The sequence below is a fragment of the Bufo gargarizans genome, chromosome 5 (assembly GCF_014858855.1).
Source record: "Bufo gargarizans isolate SCDJY-AF-19 chromosome 5, ASM1485885v1, whole genome shotgun sequence".
NCBI lineage: Eukaryota > Metazoa > Chordata > Amphibia > Anura > Bufonidae > Bufo > Bufo gargarizans.
The window spans coordinates 334,489,899-334,509,765 of NC_058084.1; the positions used below are offsets into that span (position 1 = coordinate 334,489,899).

At 43.3% G+C, this 19,867-nt stretch overlaps 1 protein-coding gene across 1 annotated transcript; it reads right to left on the reverse strand.

Annotated features, from left to right (window-relative positions):
• Positions 1-5,308: 5,308 nt before the first annotated feature.
• On the reverse strand, positions 5,309-16,274 carry LOC122938925 (omwaprin-a-like). The gene is made up of 3 exons (XM_044294803.1): positions 16,126-16,274; positions 10,067-10,210; positions 5,309-5,530 (listed from the first exon to the last, which is right to left on the reverse strand). Coding segments are annotated over exons 1-3 (231 nt in total). The 5' UTR covers positions 16,211-16,274; the 3' UTR covers positions 5,309-5,528.
• Positions 16,275-19,867: the final 3,593 nt, after the last annotated feature.

The window sequence follows — 19,867 nt, forward strand, 5'->3', positions numbered from 1 at the left end:
AAAGTTCTGGTGAAACAACTGGCTGCCCGCCACAAGACTGGTCCAATATACCAAGGTCCATTTAAAGTTCTAAGAGTTGCTCGAACGGCTGTCCTTACTGACCAGAGTCCACAGTGGATACACGCCAGCCGGCTCAAGAAGACACCGGAAGGAGTCCTCAAGGAATTCCCCGGACAAGCATGAGTCCTTCGGACAAGATGCCTTCAAAGGAAATGACTTTGATCATACCCCCAAGCCTGCAAAATAGATATGAGCGATGGCTAAGAGGCTATCCGAAACCACTTTGTCCAGAGGATCCAAAGACTATGCAGGACTTGTATGAGGAAGAATTTATGTTCAGGGAAGTACTCTGAGAAAGATACCGAAAAATGGTGTGTGGTATAAGGAGTGATCATATGGAATGGGAATTCCATATGATCAAAGAGGGGATTGTAAGGAAATTATGTCTGTATCCACACACGTTCACATATATGTATTAATTCAGCCTTATATGCTTGTATTAATGTATACAGAGTTCTTCTTTAAAGGAAATATTTTATATTCTTATAACAACAAGTCTAGTAACACAAGCTAGCAGGAAGTGGCTGTCTGAAGCTCAAAACCGCATGGCTAGAAAGAGATATGCATGCTTTGCAAAAGAATGCCACATTTCTGATGAAGGTACCTGGAGAGAGAATTGCTGAATGCATGACATCATAGCTGCAGAAACATATACAGTATATGCATATATACGTTTTACACATATATCTAACATGTGCATTAGACATATATTTTACACTTGCTGCAATACGGGTTATATAAGCATCTTGTATATTGACGTTCACCTTTGGTTTAGATAAGTGAAGGACGTTTTATCAGATAAATGTTGGTACAAAATAAACAAAGATGATTCTGCGAAATATTTGAACAGAGTAAAGGTCGACAAACATGGTGGTTAGATATCTAAATTCTAAGAATTATAAATGCGTCACATATGTACCTTGTTTCTAGGAAATAATCATGACTTTTTTACTTTGACTGTATAAAGGTGAAATTCATCAATTCGTTACCTGATTGGATTAAACGTAGGGGAGGTCTATGTTAATTTGCGGTTTGCATCTATAAATTGTCTACGATGTCAAAATAAAGAAGCAACCATTTTAAACCTATCAACGTGTATTGGTCTTCAGTGGTTGTCCGGCCGGTGATTCACACACAGACAAACCAGGGGCCCTTTCATAATCCAGTCAATGTATAGTGGTGTTATACAGTCACTGTATGGAGGTGTTATCCAGTCACTGGATGGTGGCATTATCAAGTCACTGTATGGAGGTGTTATCCAGTCACTGTATGGAGGTGTTATCCAATCACTGTATGGAGGTGTTATCCAGTCACTGTATGGTGGTGTTATCCAGTCACTGTATGGTGGTGTTATCCAGTCACTGTATGGTGGTGTTATCCAATCACTGTATGGTGGTGTTATCCAGTGATTATATAGAAGTGTTATCCAGTCAATGTATGGAGTTGTTAAACTGTCACTATATGGTGGTGTTATAAAGTCACTATATAGAGGAGTTATCCAGTCACTTCATGGTGGTTTTATTTAGTCACTGTATGGTGGAGTTATACTGTTACTGTATGGAGGTGTTATTCAATCACTTTATGATGGTGTTATCCATTCACTGTATAGTGTTGTTATCCAGTCACTGTATGGTGGTGTTATACAGTCACTGTATGGTGGTGTTATCCAGTCACTGTATGGAGGTGTTATCCAGTCACTGTATGGAGGTGTTATCCAGTCACTGTATGGTGGTGTTATCCAGTCACTGTATGGAGGTGTTATCCAGTCACTGTATGGAGGTGTTATCCAGTCACTGTATGGAGGTGTTATCCAGTCACTGTATGGAGGTGCTATCCAGTCACTGTATGGTGGTGTTATCCAGTCACTGTATGGAGGTGTTATCCAGTCACTGTATGGAGGTGTTATCCAGTTACTGTATGGTGGTGTTATCCAGTCACTGTAGGGAGGTGTTATCCAGTTACTGTATGGTGAAAGTATTCAGTTACTTTATGGTGGTGTTATCCAGTCACTGTATGGAGGTGTTATCCAGTCACTGTATGGTGGTGTTATCCAGTCACTGTAAGGAGGTTTTATCCATTCACGTAGGGTGGTGTTATCCAGTCACTGTATGGAGGTGTTATCCAGTCACTGTATGGCGGTGTTATCCAGTCACTGTATGGAGGTGTTATCCAGTCACTGTATGGAGGTGTTATCCAGTCACTGTATGGAGGTGTTATCCAGTCACTGTATGGAGGTGTTATTCAGTCACTGTATGGAGGTGTTATCCAGTCACTGTATTGTGGTGTTATCCAGTCACTTTATGGAGGTGTTATCCAGTCACTGTATGGAGTTGTTATCCTGTCATTGTATGGTGGAGTTATACTGTCACTGTATGGTGGTGTTATCCAGTCACTGTATGGTGAAGTTATACTGTCACTGTATGGAGGTGTTATTCAATCAATTTATGATGGTTTTATCCAGTCACTGTATGGAGGTGTCATCCAGTCACTGTATGGTGGTGTTATCCAGTCACTGTAAGGAGGTGTTATCCAGTCACTGTATGGAGGTGTTATCCAGTCACTATATGGTGGTGTTATCCAGTCACTGTATGGTGGTGTTATCCAGTCACTGTAAGGAGGTGTTATCCAGTCACTGTATGGCGGTGTTATCCAGTCACTATATAGAGGAGTTAATCAGTCACTGTATGGTGGTGTTATCTAGTCACTGTATGGAGGTGTTATCCAGTCACTATATGGCGGTGTTATCCAGTCACTGTATGGAGGTGTTATCCATTCACTGTTTGGTGGTGTTATCCAGTCACTGTATGGAGGTGTTTTCCAGTCGCTTTATGGAGGTGTTATTCAGTCACTATATAGAGGAGTTAATACGTCACTGTATGGTGGTGCTACCCAGTCACTGTATGGAGGTGTTATCCAGTCACTGTATGGAGGTGTTATCCAGTCACTGTATGGAGGTGTTATCCAGTCACTGTCTGAAGGTGTTATCCAGTCACTATATAGAGGAGTTAATAGGTAACTATATGGTGGTGTTATTCATTCACTGTATGAAGGTGCTATCCAGTGATTATATGGAAGTGTAATCCAGTCAATGTATAGTGGTGTTATACAGTCACTGTATGGTCGTGTTATCAAGTCACTGTATGGTGGTGTTATCCAGTCACTGTATGGAGGTGTTATCCAATCACTGTATGGAGGTGTTATCCAGTCACTGTATGGTGGTGTTATCCAATCACTGTATGGAGGTGTTATCCAATCACTGTATGGAGGTGTTATCCAGTCACTGTATGGAGGTGTTATCCAGTCACTGTATTGAGGTTTTATCCAATCACTGTATGGAGGTGTTATCCAGTCACTGTATGGAGGTATTATCCTGTCACTATATGGTGGTGTTATCCAGTCACTGTATGGTGGTGTTATCCAATCACTGTATGGAGGTGTTATCCAGTCACTGTATGGAGGTGTTTTCCAGTGATTATATAGAAGTGTTATCCAGTCAATGTATGGAGTTGTTAAACTGTCACTGTATGCATGTGTTATCCAGTCACTTTAAGGAGGCGTTATACAGTCACTATATAGATGAGTTAATCAGTCACTATATGGTGGTGTTATAAATTCACTGTATGGAGGTGTTAGCCAGTCACTGTATCGTGGAGTTATCCAGTAACTTTATGGTGGTTTTATTCAGTCACTGTATGGTGGAGTTATACTGTTACTGTATGGAGGTGTTATCCAGTCACTGTATGATGGTGTTATCCAGTCACTGTATGGTGGTGTTATCCAGTCACTATATGGTGGTGTTATCCAGTCACTGTATGGAGGTGTTATCCAGTCACTGTATTGTGGTGTTATCCAGTCACTGTATGGAGGTGTTATCCAGTCACTGTATGGAGTTATTATCCAGTCACTGTATGGAGTTGTTATCCAGTCACTGTATGGTGAAGTTATACTGTCACTGTATGGAGGTGTTATTCAATCAATTTATGATGGTTTTATCCAGTCACTGTATGGAGGTGCCATCCAGTCACTGTATGGTGGTGTTATCCATTCACTGTTTGGTGGTGTTATCCAGTCACTGTATGGAGGTGTCATCCAGTCACTGTATGGTGGTGTTATCCATTCACTGTATGGTGGTGTTATCCAGTCACTGTATGGAGGTGTTATCAAGTCACTGTATAAAGGTGTTATCCTTTCACTGTATGGTGGCGTTATCCAGTCACTGTATGGTGGCATTTTCCAGTCACTGTATGGAGGTGTTATCCAGTCACTGTATCGTGGAGTTATCCAGTCACTGTATGGAGGTGTTATCCAGTCACGTTATGGTGGTGTTATTTAGTCACTGTATGGAGGTGTTATTCAGTCACTATATGGCGGTGTTATCCAGTCACTGTATGGAGGTGTTATCCATTCACTGTATGGTGGTGTTATCCAGTCACTGTATGGAGGTGTTATCCATTCACTGTATGGTGGTGTTATCCAGTCACTGTATAGAGGTGTTATCCAGTCACTGTATAGAGGTGTTATCCAGTCACTGTATGGAGGTGTTATCCTTTCACTGTATGGTGGCGTTATCCAGTCACTGTATGGTGGCATTTTCCAGTCACTGTATGGAGGTGTTATCCAGTCACTGTATGGTGGTGTTATCCAGTCAGTGTATGGCGGTGTTATCCAGTCACTGTATGGTGGTGTTATCCAGTCAGTGTATGGAGGTGTTATTCAGTCACTGTATGGTGGTGTTATCCTTTCACTGTATGGAGGTGTTATCCTTTCACTGTATGGAGGTGTTATCCAGTCACTGTATAGAGGTGTTTTCCAATCACTATATGCAGTGTTATCCACTCACTTTATAGAGGAGTTAATCAGTCACTGTATGGCGGTGTTATCAAATCACTGTATGGTGGTGTTATGCAGTCAGTGCATGAAGGTCTTATCCAGTTACTGTATGGAGGTGTTATCCTGTCATTGTAAGGTGGTTTTATCCCGTCACTATATACAGGTGTTATCATGTCACCGTTTGGAGGTGTTATCCAGTCACTGTATGGAGGTGTTATCCTTGTACATTTTGCTCGGTCTGTATTTACCGGTCAGCACATGAGTCTGGTTGAACGCAGTCCTCATCTCTGACCACCAGGACCTCGCCCGCTCTAGACTGCAGTGTCTAATGTCAGGGTCAATGAGCAGGAATTACATTTCTCGGCCACCAGTAATAATTTGATGCCTCACAATGGACGGTCAATGATACATCTCAGTCTCATTTTTCATCTTCTGCTTTATTACATTGATAAATGTCACTATGATCGCTGAGAAGGAGGAGGAATCTGGCTATAATGGGGGTGTATTCAGACTGAGCACCTGGGGCAGCGGATCCGGCCACCTATTTTTCCCGGACTATTACGTCAGTCACCACCATGTTTTCCATGTTGCATTGGTCCCCCAAATAAGCTCAATGGTGGTGGGCATGTCCCGGGCTTCTCTGGAGAAAAAATAATAATTATTGATTTAGATTTCCAGATCTAACTACAGAAAGATAAGTCACAAAGTAACTACACTACATATTTTGAGTGACTGGAGGAGCGGCATCAAAGATAGTGATATCCAGATAATGGCAGAATAGTGAGTGCAGCTCTGGAGTATAATACAGGATGTAACTCAGGATCAGTACAGGATAAGTAATGTAATGTATGTACACAGTGACTGCATCAGCAGAATAGTGAGTGCAGCTCTGGAGTATAATACAGGATGTAACTCAGGATCAGTACAGGATAAGTAATGTATGTACACAGTGACTGCACCAGCAGAATAGCGAGTGCAGCTCTGGAGTATAATACAGGATGTAACTCAGGATCAGTATAGGATAAGTAATGTAATGTATATACACAGTGACTGCACCAGCAGAATAGTGAGTGCAGCGCTGGAGTATAATACAGGATGTAACTCAGGATCAGTACAGGATAAGTAATGTAATGTATGTACACAGTGACTGCACCAGCAGAATAGTGAGTGCAGCTCTGGAGTATAATACAGAATGTAACTCAGGATCAGTACAGGATAAGTAATGTATGTACACAGTGACTGCACCAGCAGAATAGTGAGTACAGCTCTGGAGTATAATACAGGATGTAACTCAGGATCAGTACAGGATAAGTAATGTAATGTATGTACACAGTGACTGCACCAGCAGAATAGTGAGTGCAGCTCTGGAGTATAATACAGGATGTAACTCAGGATCAGTATAGGATAAGTAATGTAATGTATATACACAGTGACTGCACCAGCAGAATAGTGAGTGCAGCTCTGGAGTATAATACAGGATGTAACTCAGGATCAGTACAGGATAAGTAATGTATGTACACAGTGACTGCACCAGCAGAATAGTGAGTGCAGCTCTGGAGTATAATACAGGATGTAACTCAGGATCAGTACAGGATAAGTAATGTAATGTATGTACACAGTGACTGCACCAGCAGAATAGTGAGTGCAGCTCTGGAGTATAATACAGGATGTAACTCAGGATCAGTATAGGATAAGTAATGTAATGTATATACACAGTGACTGCACCAGCAGAATAGTGAGTGCAGCTCTGGAGTATAATACAGGATGTAACTCAGGGTCAGTACAGGATAAGTAATGTATGTACACGGTGACTGCACCAGCAGAATAGTGAGTGCAGCTCTGGAGTATAATACAAGATGTAACTCAGGATCAGTACAGGAAAAGTAATGTAATGTATGTACACAGTGACTGCACCAGCAGAATAGTGAGAGCAGCTCTGGAGTAGAATACAGGATGTAACTCAGGATTAGTACATAATAATTGGACTCGAATTGAAAATAATTGTGGTTCAGCACAAAATTGATCCCATCCAGTATGAATTGGAGTTGCTCAATTGCCAGATTCCCTTTTTGAGACAGGATTTTGGACACTGCCTGTATACCCTGATTGTGATTGATGCTTGTATACAAAGAACTCACGTCCAATGTAGCAAGCATCCAATCTGGGTGACAGTACATGTTTTCCAACAGTGTCACTACTGTGGAGGTATCCCCAAGATACGAAGGAGTGTCTCCGACATAGGGTTGTAGAAACCTGTCTAAATATTGAGACAGGTTTGATGTTAAAGATCTTATGCCAGAGACAATTGGCCTTCCAGGGGGGTTGACCGGATCCTTATGTATCTTGGGGATACAGTAGAATATGGGTAATCTTTTCTGTGTACCCAAAATGAAATTACATTCTGTATCGTTTAAAATTCCTGTTTCTTTTGCTTTGTTACACAGTAATGATAATTGTTTACAATATGAGATTAGGGGATCCTCATGCAATTGAGTATAGGTGGTGGTATCGGACAACTGACTCAAGCACTCTTTGTTGTACTTTTCAGTGTCCAAGATCACAATCGCCCCTCCCTTGTCGGCTGGGCGTATTGTGATCTCAAGGTCTTTCTGTAGTTGTTTAATTGCCTGAATTTTGTTTGGTGCTTTCTTATAGTGGGAGCCACTTGAAGTCCCAAATTGGGGGCCCGAGTATAAACTATTGGCGGATGTTCCGGGAGTATAGGACCCAGGATTTTATCATCCTTCAGTCTTTTTTAGTAAAAAGTCTGAGACCAAAAAAACAAGAACATCTAAAATACAAACCCAAACAAAATTACCACCGTCTGAAACAGCAGCAGAAAGGGGCTTATTCACAATCACAATACCACAAGAACACTATAGGGAAACAGACACCTCAGCCAAAGATTCCTTGGTCATTTTCCCTATCCAAGGAATCACATCCACCACTAGAGCCACACAAAGAATTAACATTAGCAACATACAAGGTAGACCCAATATTGAACATGCAGCCAAAAATCTTCACAGCACAAGCACAGATACACAACCCTTTCACACAATTGAACACAACCACACGCAAAAGAGAACACGAAGAAGTAGAACTAAACGAGGGCCCACAGCAAAAGATAGTGAAATCACAGGAGATAATGTAATCAATTTGAGCACAAGAGAATTAACCCCTTCACAAAAATCATTATTGTCAAAAGGGTTAAAATTAGCCGAACATATTAATAATATCAAAAAACAATCTGAAACGCATCCTCTACCCAAACATTTTAAACTATATCATGCAGGTGATCCCAGCAATATGAGCTATATGGCTATTCAATCGGTCAAACAAGACTGGAGAGGAGGAGATTTTGTGGCCAAAATGTCTAGACAGGAGTCCAAGAAAATATTCGAGTTTGGGTCCTTGATGCCTCAGGGTCTCAACTCGGAGATTGAAATTTTTGGGTTCCTTTAGGTGAGATGGGTTGGTGTACACGGGGAGTCAATGCCGGGCTGTTTTCCAGCGCATTGACCCCTCCTGCATCCCTTCCCTTCTCCCCCTAACACCAGACTCCAGACATCCCAGCATGTGATATAATGTAATTTTTTTTTGTAATTTTTAATTTTTATGTATTTTTAAATATATATTTTTTCAACATGTATTTGTGTAATGTAACATTGCAAGATGTATGTTGCAATGTACTGGTGTTTATTGACCACCTACGCAATATAGGGTGAAGACTGAGACTGTGTAGTCAGCCCAGTCCGCAATCCGATCCACATGTTACATCGAATCTCCCTAATGCTACAATCCAGTCATTCCAGCATGTGCTACAATTCAATTTTAATTGTTTTAATTTTTTGTTTCAGCATGTATTTTGAACATGTATCTATATAATGTGATAGTAAGATATATGTTGCAATAGATATGTGGTTAATCATTGTCCATGCTATACAGGGTGGAGATTGAGACTGTGCAATGAAGCCCAGTCCGCAATCCGACCCATATTTTATATCAAACTTAAAAGGGTATTTAAAGTCATGACTTGTGTCTGCATTCAGCATTCTACAATTATCTACTGAGGAAGGAACTTGTTTCCGCAACGCGTCTAGTGTGTATAAAGACCTGGCTATTTTTTTCAATCTTTTTCAAGCCTTGTAAGACGTCCTATACCGCTTCAAAAAGACCTTATCTACGAACTATAGGCAAAGTGGACTAAATCTGTGTTGATACATTCAACGTTGCCGCAAATACACGGTGAACTCTGCTGTGTCCACTTCCGCTGGTCCGACAAGTTCAGGCAATTACCAGCTTAGCTCAGCTTCACCAGCTTCCGCCAGCCCGACTGCTCCAAGCGCCTACGTCACTAACCAGAGATTGACTATCCAGCTGGACACGTGGGACGCTGAGCGAACGGGTCTGAAGTTTTGCTCCGCAAGTAACAAGTAAGTGGAGCGCCGCTGACCGGAGGAAGTGCGGTCACTATTTGTCCCTGTGGGAGATCACAGCAAGGACGCTTTTGAACCTTTCTGGTTCCAACTACCCGGTAAATCGGCATTTAATGTTATGGACATCTGAGCGGTCTAATTGAATAACTCTTGCAGCCTCACTCTAGCCATTAGGTCTTATTCTTAGGAGTACTCCAGCTATTTAGGTCTGTGCGTGAGCTCCGCACTTATATACCTATTTAACACATTTATTTATGTATGTATGCTGATATGCTGACAGCAAGTTAGTTTGTTTTGATTTAGTGCATTAATAAAAATTTTATGCAAAAATACTGTGAGCCAGCCTATATTACTATTGAAGTATATAATTTATGCAATTACTGGAAATGTATGTAATGGCAGTAGAAACATTCCTTCTAGAGGAGCACACAGAACCTTGTGGAGCTCTCATATGATGACACATGAAGTGCTCACAGGTCCACACTTTGGAACATTAATGCGCTCCTTGCGTTAGTCCTCGCAGTCATGTGATGCAGTTACAGTCCTGATAATTGCCGGGCTGCCTGCCACCAGTGAAGCTGAATTTACCTCTGAGATGTGTTTGTGGTAAAGCAGATTTTGGCAGATCAGGTGGAGCTGGTCATGTAACCATACAGCTGTCAGATTCCTTCACCAGGTGCCAAATCCTGTCTAATAATGTGTTCCATCTACTTGTTTAATTTGGTTTCTATTGAACTTACACTTGATGGGATCCTTGCATTCTTTATTGCATTTAAAGAAGCAGCACTTCTGTTTCCCAAGGCATTCTTTGTCAGATTTGCACAAATCATCCACAGGTTCGACACAGGCTATTAATAGACTTGGTGGGCATTCTCCTGGTTTTTCTGTAATTAAAGAGGTTTAAACATCAAAAACTTATCATGCAGATACTGATGTGTTACCAACTGTCACGGCTGAGGATGGGGAAAACCCTCAGCCGTGCGATGCCAGAAGATGTTATTCGCCACTTGGCCAGGAGGACAGGATCAGGGAGCAGGTCACCTCCTATAATGTCCCAAATCTTACCCTGACTCCTAGCTGTATGAGCCAACCCTGATGGTGGGAGGGCTCATACTCCGGAACCTATAGTCCCTACTAGCCCTCAGGGTGGCCCTTAACTAGAAGCAGGGTAAGACGACCTATTCCTCCTGGATTGGAGGAACGGGAGTCTCACTGGCCAAGCTGCAAGGAAGGGTAGACATATACAGACATATAGATAAGGCAGGTGTACAACACTAGTTCCAAACTAACCTGCCACAGCCTTTCTGACTGGAACCCATGCACCAGGTATTGCTGTCTACACAAACACTAAGGAGACAGCACACACAAAACACACAGGAAACCAGGACATCTATAGCTGTAATAAAAATAGAAAGGGACACATCAACTAGACATCATACATGGGTTTTATGACCACAAGGGTGGCCCTCACTGGCAGATGGTATAGGAAACCAGGAGGATGACTCCAGCAACATGCCTGGAGTACCCCTCAGACATCGGATCACTACAGAGGCTTTATAGCCCAAAGTGGCCACACCCAGACAGACACACACAGGAAAGGGAGTTAACCCTTCCAACACAAACCAGGGGAGTGAAACCACTTAAAGGGGAATACACTCACAAGTATCACACTACAGCTGTTACCCTTGGCAACGACATGCGTGGCAACCATATCCTGAAAACAGCCAGAAGGCCGAGATACTGCCACCACATGTACACAGACACGATGTTGCTGCAGACAACCGCAAGTGAAAGGAACAACACAGTGCACACACACATATAAACCCTGTGCACACTAAACGTATAAAAGGCACACATATGAAGACAGGTTGCCGGGTACAACCGCATGCACCTGGCAGCAAGCTGCCCAGCAACAGCTCAGGCTTCTATACTGCCAAATGTAACAATGTTGCCAGCGGCAACCACACGTGAGGCAACAGACAAGCAGCCCTCACCATGTGGTTGACAACAACACCAAACGCAGGCAACCACATGCGGATCAGGAGTCACGACCATAACCACTTTGTTATGTCTGCACAAGTCTATCCTCTTCATCTACAGCAGTGTTTCTCAAATAGCGGGGCGGGCCCCCCAGGGGGGGCGCCAGGCTCCGTAAAGGGGGGCTCGCAATTTAATATGCGGCAGGGAGATGAGTGCTTCCATTGTGGAAGCGCTCATCTCCCTTCCTCTGAACAGAGGCCAGCGCAGGCGCTAAGGGACTGGGAGGAGGAGCTGGGGGCCGGGAATAGCGGCGGGGCGGTGCAGTCAGTGTACTATAGCCCCGCCCCGCCGCTCCGGTATAGCAATATAAAATATCTTATTCAATTAAAATGTATTAGATATGCCCCCTCACTCCTAAATTCTTAGTACCTTACATCCTATTCCTAGGTTCTGTAATGCCGGCAGGTCGGGTGGGCGGCAGCGTAACTCCCTGGTGTCACTTGCCTGCGCCGCCTACTTTATGAATGAAGCAGGCGGCGCAGGCAAGTGACGTCAGTGAGTGACGCGCCGGCCGCCCGTCCGCCCGGCTTCCGCAATTGTACAGAATCTAGGAATAGGATGTAAGGTACTATTAGGAATTTAGGAGTGAGGGGGCATATCTAATACATTTTAATTGAATAAGACATTTTATATTTGAATACTGGGGGGCGGCGGGGGGCGGGGGGTTAGGCTGATCCGTGGATGGCACAGTTAAGGGGGGGGCTATGGATGCCACTGTTATGGGTCGTGGGGTCTGTGGATGGCACTGTTATGGGGTGGGGGGTCTGTGGATGGCACATATATAACAGTGCCAGCCACAGATCCCCCACCCAATAACAGTGCCATCCACAGATCCCCCCTGTAACAGTGCCACCCACAGATCCCCCCTGTAACAGTGCCCTCCACAGATCCCCCCTGTAACAGTGCCATCCACAGATCCCCCCTGTAACAGTGTCCGTCATCCACAGATCCCCCCCCCGTAACAGTGTCCGTCATCCACAGATCCCACCCATAACAGTGTCCATCATCCACAGATCCCACCCATAACAGTGTCCATCATCCACAGATCCCCCATAACAGTGTCCGTCATCCACAGATCCCCCCCATAACAGTGTCCGTCATCCACAGATCCCCCCATAACAGTGTCCGTCATCCACAGATCCCCCCATAACAGTGTTCGTCATCCACAGATCCCCCATAACAGTGTCCGTCATCCACAGATCACCCCATAACAGTGTCCGTCATCCACAGATCCCCCCATAACAGTGTCCGTCATCCACAGATCCCCCCGTAACAGTGTCCGTCATCCACAGATCCCCCCATAACAGTGTCCATCATCCACAGATCCCCCCATAACAGTGTCCGTCATCCACAGATCCCCCCATAACAGTGTCCGTCATCCACAGATCCCCCCCATAACAGTGTCCGTCATCCACAGATCCCCCCATAACAGTGTTCGTCATCCACAGATCCCCCCATAACAGTGTCCGTCATCCACAGATCCCCCCATAACAGTGTCCGTCATCCACAGATCCCCCCCGTAACAGTGTCCGTCATCCACAGATCCCCCCATAACAATGTCCGTCATCCACAGATCCCCCCATAACAGTGTCAGTCATCCACAGATCCCCCATAACAGTGTCCGTCATCCACAGATCCCCCCATAACAGTGTCCGTCATCCACAGATCCCCCCCCGTAACAGTGTCCGTCATCCACAGATCCCCCCATAACAGTGTCCGTCATCCACAGATTCCCCCCATAACAGTGTCCGTCATCCACAGATCCCCAGTAATAGTGCCACCCACAGACCACCATTAGTTCCAAACCCACCAAAAGCACACTTTTTGGTTAAAAATATTTTTGTTGTAAATTGATCCACATTTCTTTCTTTTTTTAATCTCTTATACGTTAATAAGGATACAGTGTCATGCAGAGGTGTACTTATTAATTATAACAATTTTATACACAAATGATACTATTTACAGTCGCGCGGGGGGCGCAAAATGTTTTCTTCTTCCTGGGGGGGGGGGGGGGGGCATGACAGAAAATAATTGAGAAGCACTGATCTACAGTAACCTTTAACAGGTTATCATCCCAGTCTCCTCTAGTTGGATAACAGGAGAAACATTCATCATGATGCAGAACAGGTTGTCTATCTGTAGAGGATCCAACATGTTAGTACTTTACATGGACTGAGTTTTTACTTCAGTGGCCAAGTGTGATGCTTCAATTTCTCTGTGACACTGGTTTAATAGATCTGAACATTTGCTTTGGGGTTTCCTTGTAGATGACAGCTGATTGTTGAGGGTCCACATAGGTTACATCTAATATATAAATCTGAGTGTATGTGTGTGTATGTATGTCCGCTAAAGGAATCCGCGCCGTCGCATTTACAATCAGTCTCAGCTCTCTAGCACGTGCAGTTCCTGAGATATTCCCCAAAAATGCATTAGCCAACAGAAGCTTGATCACATGACCCTGATCAGCCAATAGAAGCTTGCATCTCCTCCAGCCTCCACATACACACAGTTTTACTCCAGGTTTCCATAACAACCCAGCCATTTATCTTCACTGCTGTAGAAGAGCTTTAAAGGAAATCTGTCACCAGTATAATTGCTATTGAAGTAAAGCCATGGCCTAATAGCACTTAGTGGGAGACACACATATAAAATATATGTAATTTATTGAGACATGATCAGATAACAAACAATATATGAAACAAAAGGCACAAAGGCACCCTGCCAGTTGGGTGTTTGGGAGAGAGGTTGTATCTGACCTCCTTACATGAGGTCTCCCCCCCTCCTGTACACTTGTGCCTTTTGTTTCATATATTGTTTGTTATCTGATCATGTCTCAATAAATTACATACCGTATATTTTATATGTGTGTCTCCCACTTTTCTTTGGGGTTATTGGTTCTGTTTTTGGGTTGGCTCAGTATATTATACTAGACCCCAGTGTTATACACACATTATATGTGAGTTTTCTTATAGGTTGGTCTAATAGCACTTAGTACCTTATTTCAAGATGTTTATATCCTCTGAAAATCCAGTTTTTGGGTATGCAAATGAGTCAGTAAGGTGCCCAGAGGGGTGTCACTGTTGCAGGAAGGAGCCCAGACACGCCCCCCGCCACAATGTGTCCACCCTCAATAGACTTAAAACTCCGCCCACAAGTCACGCTAAGCCATGTACTTATCTGGTTAGACCACACCCCCTCCCACCCCTGAGCCGACGGGGATTGAAAAATTTAAGGTAAAAATCAACTTCTGTCAGCTGCAGAGGTGGGAGGGAGGGTGACTTTCTCCCTGCAGCTCACACTACAGTACAGTGCTGCTGTCTTAGAGTGAGTTGCTCAAAAGGACACGCCCCCTATTCAGTAAATGCCACTATTAAGGGTGCGGGCCCCTGTGGAGGTTGCTGTGTATAAGGGGGTTGTATGCTGTGAAAGTTACTGTTAAGGGGAAAGCCGCTGTAAAGGCAAAAGTTAAGGGGGTGGGCTGCTGTGGAGGTCCAATTTTAAGGGGCAGGTCACTGTGGGGGGGGTCAGTGTTAAGGGGTGAGAGGCTGTGGAAGTCACTGTTTTGGGGGTGGGGTGCTATAGATGTCACTGTTATAGTGGATAGTGTTGATATCTTTTAACGACACACACAAACATGAAATTAAATAGATTAAATATATACCCGAGCGAAGTCGGCTCCTTCAGCTAGAAGTTAATACAGTTGAAAAAATACATAAGTCCATCAAGTTCAACCAAAGGATAGGTGGGGACGTGAATCCCAGAAGGAATTTAGAATTCATCTAAACCCTTTTTGAAACTGTCCACTGTTCCTGCTGTGACCATGTCCCGAGGAAGTCTATTCCACAGATTCACAGTTTTATGAGATCCTTCTAACATAAAGGTATTGTCCAAAGTTATGACAGTATTTATTATGAACAAAAGCGGTTGTGGAATGGGAATGGAAAAATTAATTTGAAAAAGTTTATACAGGGATTATGAGGAGTTATTACATTCTGACACTTACCTGACCCCCACTGCTTTCTACTTCCTGGTCCAGTCTCAATACCCAAGACATACCAAGTGATGCCTGCTTAATTGTCAAGTAAGATAACCACTTTCGAAAGTGATTGGATGAGCAGGCATCACCACAACACAACCTCTTTAATCTGTGTCATTTAATATGTCCAGAAATCTCTTTAATGGTGACAATAATGAACACGTCTATGGCAAAAATGTTCTCGACTGGTCAGACTGGTCAGACACATGGTAAATGTTGCTCAGTGTTTAGAAAGCATTTCTGATCTAGCTATAAGAGACCCGCATGATGACCTATTAAACGTTTAATGTTGGTGTAGACATGAGTTGAAAGGCAAGGATAAATGTAGATTTTTGGAGAAAAATTTGTGGAGTCTTGACTAAATCAAGAAAAAAAACGTTCATGTTATTCTGGACTGTGATGCTCAACAGACATAAAGAAAACAGAGGAAGAGAAAGAACATTGAAGAGATGGAGACGGTGACAGGGAAGGATCATGACAAAGATTTCTGAAATATTAAAATATACCCCAGAGCAGAGAGTTTTACCACTGGACCTCTTCCTATGCAGACAAAATTTCTCAGTGCAGCTATGGACATGAGACAAGAACCCAGCCTGGTCACCAGTTATATTCAGCACAAGCAATGAGCCAGAAACAAGTGAAATATGGAAACCATCCCTTAGATGCCACTTAGAAGGTTCTCAATTTATCCCTGTGACACATCAGCATGCTTAGTAGGATTACCTGGAGGGGGTTTGCCATTGGTGTCTGCTAATGCTCCTGCACAGCAAAGAATGAGAAGAATGAGAGAGACGGTCACAGGTGCCATATCGGATGAGCACTGGAGATATGCACAATCCAGCTGAGGGACTCGCCATTTAAAGAGATTTATGAGGTGGGGAGGAGAAGCTGCAGGGCAGGGCGTACTGTTTCATAATCTTGGATTTCCCATTTTCAGGAACATCTTGTTTTGTTGGTGGTGGAAGAACATTTCTATTTATATCTACAAGACATTTGGTATGAGATATGAATAGACCAGATGACACACTTTGGTTTTAGGTCAAAGGAATTACTTTCCATAATTGTGATGTGCATGTTCTTTTAGTAGCTGGAATTTTCTTTCTAGGTGGGGTGGGTGCTCCCTACCAAGGGGAGTTCGGAGTGCTAGTAAAACAGCCTGACTCCGATGTCCCATCGGCAAAGGGCACCCACCCCATAGTCTTTTTACATCTCTCAAGTTCCTTTTAGTTTTCTCTATTATTCTATGAATAGATCAAGATAAAGATGGCAATAAATGAAAAAAAAAAATAATAATTGAAAATAATAAAAAAAAACATAAGATTTAATGTTTACCATTACAAAGAGTTTCTTACATTCATTTAACAGATTTGTGCAATATCATTGAGTACTTTCACTTATTCTATGTGCATAAGGGTATAATATGAGTAATAATGTTTTAAAATTAACAAAAAATGCATATATTAAGAAAAACAAATGAAAAACACATTTAAACCGCATATGCGTTTTCGTGCAAAATATAGAGAAAGTTATATGATAAATAACACTATAGATAAGAAGTAATCACTGATAACCGATATTGATCGTTTATGTGGAATTTTTTTATTTTTCATTCTGTTTTAACAATGTGAGAAAACATTACAACTATGAAGAATCAGGAACTGTTTCCTGCCGGGTCTTTAAAGTAATCTACAGCTGGGTCCGGGTTTTCCAAGTAACTAGTAATAAGTATAAACGGAAAGACCTTATGGTGTTTGAAACATGGTGTCACGGCTGAGGACGGGGAAAATCCTCAGCCGTGCGATGCCAGAAGATGTTAACCCCTGCTCGGCCAGGACAAGAGAATTAGGGAGCAGGTCACCTCCTAATGCATCCCTAATCCGTCCCTAACTCCTAGCTGCATGGGCCGACCTTGAAGGTAGGAGGGCCCATGCTCTGGAACCTCGGATCCCTACTCACCCTCCGCCGGTCCCTGAACTAGGAGTGAAGGGTAAGATGACCTGTTCCTTCTGGACACGGAGTAACAGGAGTCTCACTGGCCAAGCTGCAGGAAAAAGGGGAACAGAAACAGGCCTATGGATATGGCAGGTGCTGCACTAGTTCCAGCCACCTGCCACAGCCTTGCTGACTGGATCCGTGTGCAGGCAAGTTGAAGTCCACAACAATACAAATAGAACTCAGCACTCACACATCCACACACAGGAACCCAGATCCATAGCTGCACAGAATAATAAAGGAAAACATCAAGTGGACATCAACATAAACCTAAGAGTCACAGTTTGTTTATGACCACAAGGGTGGCCCCCACTGGCAGATGGAAATACCAGGAGAGTGTCTCCAGCAAAACATGGCTGAAGCACCCCTCAGCAACTGATATGCAAAGAGGCTTTATAGCCCAAAGTGGCCACACCCACACAGACACACAAGGAGAGGGAATTAACCCTTCCAACACTTACAGGGAGTGAAACTTAAAGGGGAAGTGTCAAAAAGCACATCACACTGCGGCTGTTACCGCTGGCAACGACATGGGTGGCAACCATGTCCTGGGAGTCAGCCAGAAGGCCGAGACACTGCCACCACATGTACATAAACCAAACGTTGCCACGGACAGCCACAGTGAAGGGAAATGTCACAGTGCACACCTAACATAAGACCTCGTGCACACCAGACATACAAAGTGCATACATAAACACACAAGCCAAGTGCAACCGCATGCACTTACAGCAAGCTGCCTAGCAACAGCTCAGGCTGCTATGCTGCAACAGTACAACATAACTTGTTGCCCGCGGCAACCACAAGTGAGGCAGCACACTAGCGGCCCTCACCTGTGGTTGAACTCCTACATACAAACCGCAGGCAACAGCATGCGGTTCAAGAGTCACGACCATGACCATGGCCGTGACACATGGCTACTGAGGAAGAGGTCTGGGAACCTCGAAACGCGTTTAGCAGGCTTATTAAAAAATGCAAGATACTATACTCTAAAAAGTAATGCAAGGATTGCGGAGAAAATTAACAGTGACACAAGCAGTCGGCTTGTCAACAAAGAAACAAGCAACCGATCTACTGAAGGATAAGAATCACGTGATATCTCCTTAACCACGTGAGACGCCAAGCGTAAACTACGGCGGACATAGGAAACCAAGACCATGTGAGACGCCGAGTTTGAGCGGCAGCAAGAACACTGTGATCAAGCGGGGTGAATGCACTGACGATCGTGTGGGACGCCACCGAAATCAGTCAGACACTATAGAGCAGCTAACAGAGAGTACAAAACGGATATAAAGTCAGTTTTATTGCTGCAACTAATACTGCTGTTACCAGCGAGTTATCAGTCAAGTAAGCTAACAACAAACACTGCACTACTGATCAGGGCTATCACTGCTGCTATTAGTCACTGCTGCTATTGTTATCACCAACTATTATCACCAACTGTTACTAACTGTTACTAACTGTCATGACTACTCAATAAGTGATATATAAAACGCTATTGGACTGACGTTATTCATTAAAGGATTTATAATTTGCCAAACTATTACTATTATTGATGCCACTAACCATTGCTGTTGTCACTGTTACTAACTGTCACCGATTGGTACCATTGGTTCTTAAGGGACATACCAATCAAGCCCCACCATTTCTGGACTACTGCTACTAATTTAGGAGTCATCATATGAAAACGCTTTTTCTAATTGTCTGCATGGTATCTTTGTATATTACCCCAAACCACAATTTTTTAGGGTGAACTTTCATTTTATCTTATTATAGGTTTTATTTTAAATTTGATATATATATATATATATATATATATATATATACAGGGGCATAGCTAAAGGCTCCTGGGCCCTGGTACAAGAGTTAAGCTTGGGCCCCACTTCCCTCAGTGCTTATGCACCACAAGGGTCTTTGGGACCCCTCAGGTTTCTGGGCCCGGTAGCGACTGCTACCTCTGCACCCCCTATAGCTACGCCCATGTATATATATATATATATATATATATTATATATGTATTTTAGAGTTATGTAAATAAATTATATACACTCACCTAAAGAATTATTAGGAACACCTGTTCTATTTCTCATTAATGAGATTATCTAGTTAACCAATCACATGGCAGTTGCTTCGATGCATGTAGGGTTGTGGTTCTGGTCAAGACAATCTCCTGAACTCCAAACTGAATGTCAGAATGGGAAAGAAAGGTGATTTAAGCCATTTTGAGCGTGGCATGGTTGTTGGTGCCAGACGGGCCGGTCTGAGTATTTCACAATCTGCTCAGTTACTGGGATTTTCACGCACAACCATTTCTAGGGTTTACAAAGAATGGTGTGAAAAGGGAAAACCATCCAGTATGCGGCCGTCCTGTGGGGGAAAATGCCTTGTTGATGCTAGAGGTCAGAGGAGAATGGGCCGACTGATTCAAGCTGATAGAAGAGCAACGTTAACTGAAATAACCACTCGTTACAGCCGA